The sequence below is a fragment of the Vicia villosa genome, unplaced genomic scaffold, assembly GCF_029867415.1.
Source record: "Vicia villosa cultivar HV-30 ecotype Madison, WI unplaced genomic scaffold, Vvil1.0 ctg.000077F_1_1, whole genome shotgun sequence".
NCBI classification, from domain to species: domain Eukaryota; kingdom Viridiplantae; phylum Streptophyta; class Magnoliopsida; order Fabales; family Fabaceae; genus Vicia; species Vicia villosa.
The window spans coordinates 952,985-963,766 of NW_026705001.1; the positions used below are offsets into that span (position 1 = coordinate 952,985).

A 10,782-nucleotide genomic window follows, 5' to 3' on the forward strand; every position below is an offset into this window, starting at 1 on the left:
TATTTAACTATAATAATATTAATTAAAAATAATTTGTTCTTTAAAAACAATTTAGTTAATGTTTTTAAAATTTTACAGGTAATGTTTTTATAATTTGTTCTTTAAAAACATTTTTCTTTAAAAATATAATTTTGTTATTTGATTGGTTAAAGATGCAAGTACCAACAAAATTCAAAGGTTTTTTCATATAAATTATAGTTATCTCCTTCACTTTATAACTTCACATATCAATCACACACACAAAGTTATCACCTCAAACTATGGAACTCTTCTTCTCCCTCCAATCATTTTTCATATCCATTCTCTCTCTTCTCTTCTTCTATCTCTCCCTTTGTTTCTTCACCCTATCAAACAAACCCGGCTTCAAAACCTACCCTCTCCTCGGAGCTTTACCCTCATTCATCTCAAACCGCCACCGCTTCCTCGAATGGTCCACCCAAGTCCTCCGCACCTGTCCCACCAACACCGCCGTCTTCCGCCGCCCCGGCAGAATCCACGGCGTCCTAACAGCCAACCCAGATAACATACAACACATCTTAAAAACCAAATTCGAAAACTACCCGAAAGGCGAAAGATTCATCTCTTTCCTGCAAGATTTTCTCGGCACAGGAATCTTTAACTCCGACGGTGATCTCTGGAAGCTTCAGAGAAAAACCGCCAGCTACGAATTCAACACGAAATCCTTAAGAAACTTCATCGTGGAAAATGTAACAGTAGAAACACAAACTAGGCTCATTCCGATTCTCTCAAAAGCAGCGGAGAAAAACAACATCCTTGATTTGCAGGATATCTTAGAATGTTTCGCATTCGACAACGTTTGCAAACTCGCGTTCAACGTCGACCCTGGATGTCTCAGCGGCGACGGAACCTCCGGAAACGCGTCATTCATGCGCGCTTTCGAAGACGCCGCAGTGTTAAGCTCCGGAAGGTTCATGTCTCTTTTTCCAATGTTATGGAAAGTGCAAAAAATTCTCAACGTCGGAGCAGAAGGGAGATTGAAACAATCAATCGCAACCGTTCATAAATTCGCTGACGAGATCATACGGTCAAGAATGGAAGAGAAAAACGGGTCCAGAAAAGGTGAAGATTTACTATCACGTTTCATCGCAACAGAAGAAGCTTCACCGGAGTTTCTACGTGATATCGTAATAAGCTTTATTCTGGCGGGACGCGATACGACGTCGGCTGCATTGAGTTGGTTTTTCTGGATCCTATCTTCTAGGATCGATGTTAAAGAGAAAATAATCAAAGAAATCGAAACGGTTCGTTCAAGAAGTGGCGACAAAATGGCTGTGTTTGGTTTCGAGGAGTTGAGGGAGATGCAATACTTACACGCGGCGATTACAGAGGCGATGAGATTGTATCCTCCGGTTCCGGTTGATACGAAGGCGTGTTTGAACGACGATGTATTGCCGGACGGGACTAGAATGAAGAAAGGTTGGTTTATTTCTTACCATACTTATGCTATGGGGAGAATGGAGAGTGTGTGGGGGGAAGATTGTAATGAGTATAAGCCTGAGAGGTGGTTGGAGAATGAGAAGGGTGAGGGTGGTGTTGGTGTTTGTAGAAGTGAGAGTGCGTTTAAGTTTCCGGTGTTTCATGCGGGTCCTAGGATGTGTTTAGGGAAGGAAATGGCGTATATTCAGATGAAGAGTATTGCGGCTTCTGTGATGGAGAGGTTTGAGGTTGTTGCGGTGGAGAAGGAGAAGATTCCTGAACATGTTTTGTCTTTGACATTGAGGATGAAAAATGGGTTGCCTGTGAGTGTGCGAATGAGGTAAGGGAAAGAGAGGATGTGTGTGTTAAGGTGTGGATGTGAAGAGAGGTGATGATGCAAGTGGTAAGGGATAGTGGGTGTGTAGTGATAAGAAAGAAATATATGTATAAAAGTGGTTAAAGTGATTTTTCATGCGATATTAAAGAAGTGATTGTGTTAGAATTATGTTGTTGTTGCACTCACTTGGATGATATAGTAAAGAACTCTTTTAGGGAGAGCTTTGCCATCCTCAATAGTTATTTATGATGTTGCATTTTGTTTTGAAATGCCAAAAAGGATGATACTAAATTAAAGGCTTAAATGATGGTTCTCAATTTTATTACTACATTCTCCCTAATTATTCTCTTCAACTTTTAAAATATTAAAATATATTGATTATTTTTTCTTAAACATATCCCTAATACATATTTTCCTGGAATTAGTAATAAATACATTCTCTCTCTTAATAATAAATTTATAAAATTATACAAAATATGTGTCAATAAATTTAAACTATCTTAATTTGTGCAATTTACGCTATGAGATCTTACATTTAGGTACGGAGATACTTCATCCGTCTTACAACAGGTGTTTTCTTTCTAATTTTTATTTGTCTCAAATTATTTGTCCTTTTAAAATACCAATGTGATATTTATTATTTATTTCCACTAACTTGTCTTTATTTATTGTATTTTAATTCATATCATTACTCCACTATCTATTATTGATAAAGTTATTTTGATAAATGATATTCGTTTTATCATTAAAATCAACATAATTAATCATTTTCTTAAAAAATGTGAAAATTGTAAAGAGGACACCTATTATGAAACTGGGGAGTAATATTTTCTAACTTTTTAGTCTTAATAGTAACAATTCCCTCTTTTAATTCTCTATTTAATATATTTTGAGTTTTTTATTCCTTTTGACATGATAATAATTATGTGGTAGTACAACATCAGACAATGCAATCGTCACATTTTTAAAATAAAAAAATAATTTTTATAATATTAATTTATGTAATTAATAAAAAATAAATAAAATAATACTATCTAAGTTTTTTTTTGGGTTATTGATAATCTCATCTCCTCTAACGAGTGTGCCTTACTCAAAGGTAGATTCTTAGTAAATATGGTGGTTTCTATGAATGAACGTGTGGATCTTGTCAAAAAAGGTAAGAATTCTTGTCTCATCTTTAAAGTTGATTATGAGAAAGCTTATGACTCTATTAACTGGTCTTTTCTTGACTATATGCTCTCCATATTTGGGTTTAATGATAAGTAGAGGAGCTGGATTAGGGCTTGTGAGTTTTCAGGAAATCTTGTGGTCTTGGTTAATGATTGTCCGACCCAAGAGATTAGTATCCAAAGAGGGTTGAAGCAAGGAGATCTCATAGCCCCCTTCCTTTCTCTTCTAGTAGCTAAAGGCCTGAGTGGCTTGATTTATTGGGCTGTAGAGATACACCTTTTTATCAGGAGTTAGAGTCGGATCCTAGGAATTGATGGTCTCCCATCTTTAGTATACAGACGATACTATTATCCTAGCGAATACTATTATAAATAATCATTGGACCATTAAGGTTATACTCTATGGGTTTGAGCACACCTCAGACCTTCGTGTTAGCTTTTCCAAAACCTCTCTCATTAGGGTGAATTCTGATCAGACTTTATTAGACCTTGCCTGCTAGTTTCTCCATTGTTAGAAGAAGTCTCTTCCTTTTAAGTACCTTGGGCTCCCGGTCAGAGCTAACCCCCGCCTAGCGTCTACATGAAAATATTTAGTTAATTTATTATCTAGAAGGCTCATTTCATGGAAGCATAGGTATGTCTCCCTAGAAGGGAGAGTGATCCTCCTTAACTTTGTTCTTAATGACATTCATATCTTTTTCTTATCTTTTTTAAAGATGCATGTTAAGGTTTGACAGAAGATAGTGAAGATTCCGAGAAAGTTTCTTTGGGAGAGTGAAAAGGGAGTCTAAGATTGCTTAGTTCAAATGGATGGATGATTGCAAGCCTGGGACGTTATGAGGCCTTGTCGTTCGTGACCTTCAGTTGGTTAACATGGCCTTATTGGGTAAGTGAATATGGTGCATGCTTTCGATGGCTTCTAGCACATGGCGTGATATTCTCACGACCATATATGGAGTCATCTCTACGACTTCTATTATGGGTGGGACAATCGGTTGCCTTAGATCGATCTCACCTTGGTAGATAGGGGTTTCCCTTTTAGGATCTAAAGTTGATGATACTTCTTATTGGTTTAGGGATGAGCTATCCTTGAAAGTTGGTTTTGGTCTCCTTAGCTCCTTCTAGGAGGATCTTTAGGTTGGGAATACTTCCCTTCGTCTTAGATTTCCTAGACTTTTCTGATTTCTAACCAAGCCTTTAAATTTGTAGGGGAGATCGACATATGAGAGGAGGAGAGTCGGATCTGCGACCTCAAGTGGAGAATACCTTTTCTCTTTGACCATGAAATGAATCTTTTTAGCGATTTACAGTTTGTTATTAAGGGCTTTACCCATTCTTTTCAGAGTGATGTATGGAAGTGGCGTGAGTTGAGTGATGGTGCTTATTCTGTGTCTTCTGCCTACTCTTCTCTTCTAGCCCAAGAGTTTCCTCTGGTCGCTAGGTATCTCCCGTAGAGTTAGTTCTTTAGACTATTTGGTGTAGTTGGGCCATATCTAAAGTTATAGTTTTCTTTTGGCAGCTTTTTCAGGATCATATCCCAACAAGAGATAACTTACTCAAGAGGGGTGTTCCTTGACCGCTGGGACTACTTCTTTTCTTTTATGCTAGTTGATCATTAATTCATCCTCTCATCTCTTTGTGATTTGTGAGGTTGCATCCTCTATTTGGTATAGAATTTTTAGGTGGTTAGGGTGGTGTGTTGTTTTTCCTAGAGATATCTTGACTCTTTTTCAGATGTTTATTCCTTTGTCTAGAGGTTCTAGGACTAAAGGAGGGTTGAGAATGATTTGACATGCCAGGGTTTGGTCGATTTGGAAAACTTGGAATGATATAGTTTTTCTGGGTCATTGGTGACACCAAAAGACGTTGAAGACATGAGTATCATTTTGACTTGGAAATGGTATCTTGGTAGGTCTGTGAAAAACTCATGTGTCTTCTCAGCCCGACTTAAGAACCATATTATGTTTCTAAGCTAATAGCGGTATTAGTGGCTTCGGGCTTCCTTAGATGTGTTCTTGTTATATTTTTTGGTGGTTTCATTGATTGTAGGTGTCCTCGGATTGGAGAGATCTAGCTTTGTTTGATTTTGGTTCTATAATTTTTTAGTTAGATTTTTATGGAATGTGTCTCCTTTCTTGCGATTGGGGTTGTTGTAGTTGTTTGTATTTACATGTGTTTCTTTTTGTGTTTTGTTGGTTTTGATCCCAGGATTGGTACTACTTGTACTTTTTATCGTGTTTCACTTGTACTTTGGCCGATGGTGCTTTCTTTTTTCTATTATATATTTTATTTATCTTAAAAAATAATTGACTTCAACCTTGATAAAATAAAATAATTTATAACCATTTCAGATTACACATCAGTGTCACATAGATATCATATTGACTTTGACTAAAAAATACAAATGTAATAAGTTTTGAACAAATGAAGAATGTTATTAATTAATCTAACAAGCTGGTCAAAAAGTTATTAGCTTTAAAATTAGATATTTTGAGTTCATCATATATAAGGAGTCGGACATGGCTTTTTTTAGTACCCAATATCCTCCGACAAAAATGTCAATAATTACATTCATGACTCTAAACATATATTAAAAGTATGGATCATTGACATCTATCGTAATACTCCCTCCGTACCAATTTATAAACAAAATTACAATATTTCAAACTTATTAAAAAATTTTAAACTTTTGTGTCTTTATATATATATATATATATATATATATATATATATATATATATATATATATATATATATATATATATATATATATATATATATATATATATATATATATATATATATATATATATATTTTATGGAAAAGTTGTAAAACCAATTTTAATTGGTTGTTGTTTATGAAAAAAAATGCGAGAGAAATCAAATTAAACGTAATTCACATCTAATTTTATTTTGGAAAAGATGAATTTTTTAGAATTAAATGGTTAAATAAAATAAAATTGATATTTTTTTCTTATAATTTGTAAAATAAAAAAAAAAAGTACTTTTTTCTTATAAATTAAAAGTTGACCTTGATAAGTATTTTGTCTTAGGGGTGTTCAAAATCAAACCAACCCAATAAAAAACCGCAAACCAAACTAAACCAAATCGAAATCGTAAAAAACCGCATTTGATTTGGATTTGTTTGGGTCATCTTTTAACAAAACCGTACAGTTTGGTTTGGTTTGCGGTTTGTATTTTGTAAATTGAACCAAATCGAATCAAACTGCATTAAGTTACAATCTAACTTTTACTTAACTCACATCCAACTCAAACTTAAACCTATTATACCATAGCCTTATGACTACGAATAATTTTCTCATCCTTACACATATGATTTCAGTCCCGATCTTCTCAAATCTCTAATAGCGTTATCGCGCCTTCTTTGCCACATACATATTTCCTCTTCTTCTCTAATCTCTAACCTCTTATATTCTTTCTTTTTCACCTTCTCATTTTTATGCAAATGTTCCCTATCTCAGTTTCGTTTTTATCGCACATCTTCTTCTCTAATCTCTCAACTCTTTTATTTTTTTCTTTTTCATCTTCACTAATCTCTTGTCTCTTCTATTTTTTTTCACTATAATAATTTTTAGATTGTTTTATGCTATTATTTTATATTTATTATTCGACTTTTGTCTAATTTAATTTTTACATATTAAATAGAAAGTTGTTGTCAAAATATGACGAATTTTGTTGTTATTTTATAATGTATGAATGTCTAAATACAAAGTTATGTTGTCATCTATATGTGTATGTATGGCTCAATAAAATATTTGTAAAAAACTAAACCAACCGAACCGAACCAAACCGTATTAGTTTAATTTGGTTTGATTCGGTTTTTTTCGAAAAGCCAACCAAACCAAACCAAACCGCATGATTTTTTTCTCTTGCGGTTCGGATGATTTTTTTTCAAAACCATCCAAACCGCACCGCGAACACCCCTACTTTGTCTTCAAATGACACCTATACTAATAAAGGTTATACCAACTATCATAAAAGAAACTTCTTTGGACACATCAACGATAAAGTTGAAGTTATTGAATCTTGGTTGAATGGTCTATACTAGTCTATATATTTATATTAAGGTTATGCTAACCAGTGTCCTTAGAGCACTTTTTAAGGATATTATATAAAAAAAATATTTTTTTATAAAAATCAATATTTCAATTTTCAATACATTTTCAATATATTGAATACACGCAATTTTAAAAATACTTATCACTTTTATCACTTAAAAAATGTCTCAAGGACACTGGTTAGATTTCCCTTTATATTAATGTGTTTCAAATAGAAACCCTCATACAGTGTTTTAAAAACCGAACCGAACTAGCCGGTCGGACCGGTCATACCGGGAATCAGAGGGGTCACCGGTCTGGTCTGATTGATGGACAAGATATGCTATTTAAAATTTGAATGTAAAAAGTAAACATATGAAATTATGATATTTTAAAATTGTAAAATTTTGTAGGTGTTGTGATATTTTTTAGAGACTAAGTCATTCGGTTCGACCGATTTAATAAATATATAGTATTGTAATATAGATCGGTTTATTCAACCGAGTTATCCGGTTTAATCCAACTTAGTCATGCGGTTCTACCAGTGACCCAGTGATTTAACCAATGAACCAATGACCCAGTACCCTCACCAGTTTGATGTTCGATTTTTAAAACACTGCTCTCGTAAACTGATTTGAATATCTCAAAAGCAAAGTAGATTACTTTCTTGCACACCTTTAAACAAGATCCTCATCCCTGATTTTTGTTTTCCAAAATCTTGAATATGTTATTCCAATTGAATGTGTTCTCCTCAAGTTTGTCATAATATGTGTGACCTAACACTAGTGACATAAGTTCAACTTTAGACACCCACTTGGTAAATGACATACTATATGTTAATGAAAACTCTAGTGTGATTCGCATACCATTTACCATGTCTTCATGGGTGTGTCGCTTTCATTTTCACTCGTAATGGAACTTAATTTAATTCATCACTGCCTATTCTATTTCCAAGACAACGTCACACTTTGGGGACTTGTCGTGTTTATTAGGTGTTTGAGTTTTTTAAGTTGGATATTTGATTAGCTATTTACTTTATTCTAATATGATTTTCCTTCAATAATGTCTCTATTTGTATTGTTTAAAGAGGGAAATTGCTAAAACACTTTATAAAAATTTAAAGGTAATTTTTTATTTCGTAAAAGTATCTCCGAACACACCTATAAACACACAACTTATTCTTTTTTAAACTACGCTTCAATTTCATACCTAAATTTATGCCGGATATATATCTCCGATATGAATTTCTAGAACCTATAAATTTCCTCCATCTAAAACCATCATCTAAAAGATCAACTTTACTGGTTGTTTTTATGATGATAATATTACACTTTAACAACTACTCTATGTGATTCAGCTATTGGATGTGAGACTGCATCTTCCATTTATTATGAACTTATTTTCTTTTACAATAAAAACACACTTCATTTTAAAGTCAAGCTTAACACTTTTTTGACTGAGTTTGGTCTCACCACAATCTAATTTCTCATTGTTGCTTGTTTTAAATAGATGTTCAATTGTTATCTCACTAAGTTGTGAGTGAATCCATCTTAAACATTAAGTTTGTAGTTATCCTTTGATAAGAAGAATCATCGTTATTTGTGTATTATATAGTGTAGGTTTCAAAAATGTATTTTCGGATTTTAAAAATACAATTTTGAAATAGATCTAGTCATATAATTAAGGTGTAATTCAAAAACAAATGACTTGTGTGTGCGTGAATGCGTCTGTAAATATATTTACGAAATCTAGAAATATTTACAATTTTTCACGAGGATGTGGTAGCAATCCATGAGGTGCCTTTAGCAACTCTCTAAAGAGAACATAAGGTAAATCAAACCTATCATTAATCCCCATGATTTTTTTTCATTGTTATCAAAGGTTACACCCCTAACATCATCCTCACTACTACTTAAATTATCATCATTGATGTTGTCTTCATTATCATTTTCAAACTATACCAAAACACCCTTGCCATTATCATTATCCAAACCTAAGATATTTCACCTGATTCACTAGCATTAACACAATTAAGAACATCTACTAGTCCACATGTTTCCTCCATATCATGCTCAATAAATATGCTTACCGGAAAATTGTTGTGAAAAACATCATATACATCTTCATATAATCTTATAAACCTAAAACTAACTTCTTTCTCATCCTTCCAAGACAATCTTTATCCTGTTTAATTTTGAAGTAAATCTTCCATCAGACCTAGTTTTTCAAAGTAATTTCACCTATCATGATTTAAACCTAAAACTAAACTTCCTTCCCCTTTGTAAGAGACAATGTTGGAAATTATAAAACAATAATTACCATAGTGTGTTCTAATGTGACAAAAAATGGGAATAGATTTTTGGTTGTTGCATAAATTTGTTTTTTGAATTCAAATTTACAACATTTCATGAAGGGGTGTCTTGTGTCATTATAGATGAACCATTGCAATATATGGTGAAAAAGTGTTGTTTCATCAAGAGTTGCAAACTTATGAAACAACACATGCATGGCCTATAAATACACATTTATGAATCCAAAATGAAACACGCAAAATTATAAATCCTCTTCATTATTCCAGACACTCTTCCTTGCATTCGAGTTCTTCATCGGTCTTGATCCTGGGTATTCTTGCTTTCCAAACTCTAAGACAATTAAGAGAGTGCTTGAAATACTTTTAAGGAAAGTGACTCCATTCACGATTCAGCCAGATCCTTTTGATCTTTCCGATATTTCTAACAATCTTATAAGTATTTATTCTTCAGTGGCTTCCGACGCTGCAGTTTCAAGCATCAAAGTTATGAACCAGGATCTTGTCAAATTGAATCGTTTTGATGGAACTAACTATACCAGATGGCAAGACAAGATGACATTCCTACTGATTGCCTTGAAGGTTCATTATGTCTTGGATCCCGACTTAACACCAATTCCTGAACCAACCGAAAATGATTCTGAAGAAGTCAAGAAGGAGCGCATGAAATGTAAGGAGGACGAACTGCTATGCCGTGGACATATTTTGAACACGCTGTCTTATCGTCTCTATGATCTCTATACGGATAATCCGTCGGCAACAGAAATCTGGAAAGCACTCGAATTCAAATTCAAGACTGAAGAGGAAGGTACGAAGAAGTTCTTAATTTCTAAATATTTTGATTTTAAATTCATAGACTCTAAGCTCATTCTTCCCCAAGTGCATGAATTGCAAGTCCTTGTGAATAAAATAAAAGCAGTAAAAATAGACGTCCCTGAGACCTTTCAAGTTGGTGCAATCATTGCAAAATTACCACCTTCATGGAAAGGCTACAGAAAGAAATTGTTGCACAGTTCTGAGGACTTCTCTTTGGAGAAAATCCAAAAACATCTTCGAATCGAGGAGGAATCGAAGGAAAGGGAGAAATCAGAATATGCAGGTCTTTCCAAAGAAAATGTTGTGACCACCAAAGGAAAGAAGAAACATGATGACATGAAGAGTCATCTTAGACCAAAGAAGGAACATAACAAGTTCAAGAATTCTGGTGGTCCTAAAGGTCCAAAAATGGATGTTATGTGTGCGGTAAACCTGGACACTATGCTCGAGATTGCAGGCACAAGTCAAAAAATGAGATCAATGCAGTTCGGGCCAATGATGACATAACTAGGGGTGGCAAAACGGGCTGCCCGCCCCGCCCGCCGTCCGCCCCGTCTTATGCCCGCCAAAAAACAAGCGGGGCGGGCATGCCCGCCAAGTAAAATGGGCATCAAAATCATGCCCGCCCCGCCAAGATGGCGAGTTGGCGGGCGGCGG

At 34.4% G+C, this 10,782-nt stretch overlaps 1 protein-coding gene across 1 annotated transcript; it reads left to right on the forward strand.

The window, feature by feature from the left end:
- The first annotated feature begins 211 nt into the window (after positions 1-211).
- Positions 212-2,094, forward strand: LOC131623707 (cytochrome P450 CYP94D108-like). Its single transcript, XM_058894723.1, has one exon. It carries the CDS (start codon positions 261-263, stop codon positions 1,779-1,781), a length of 1,521 nt encoding a protein of 506 aa, XP_058750706.1. The 5' UTR covers positions 212-260; the 3' UTR covers positions 1,782-2,094.
- Positions 2,095-10,782: the final 8,688 nt, after the last annotated feature.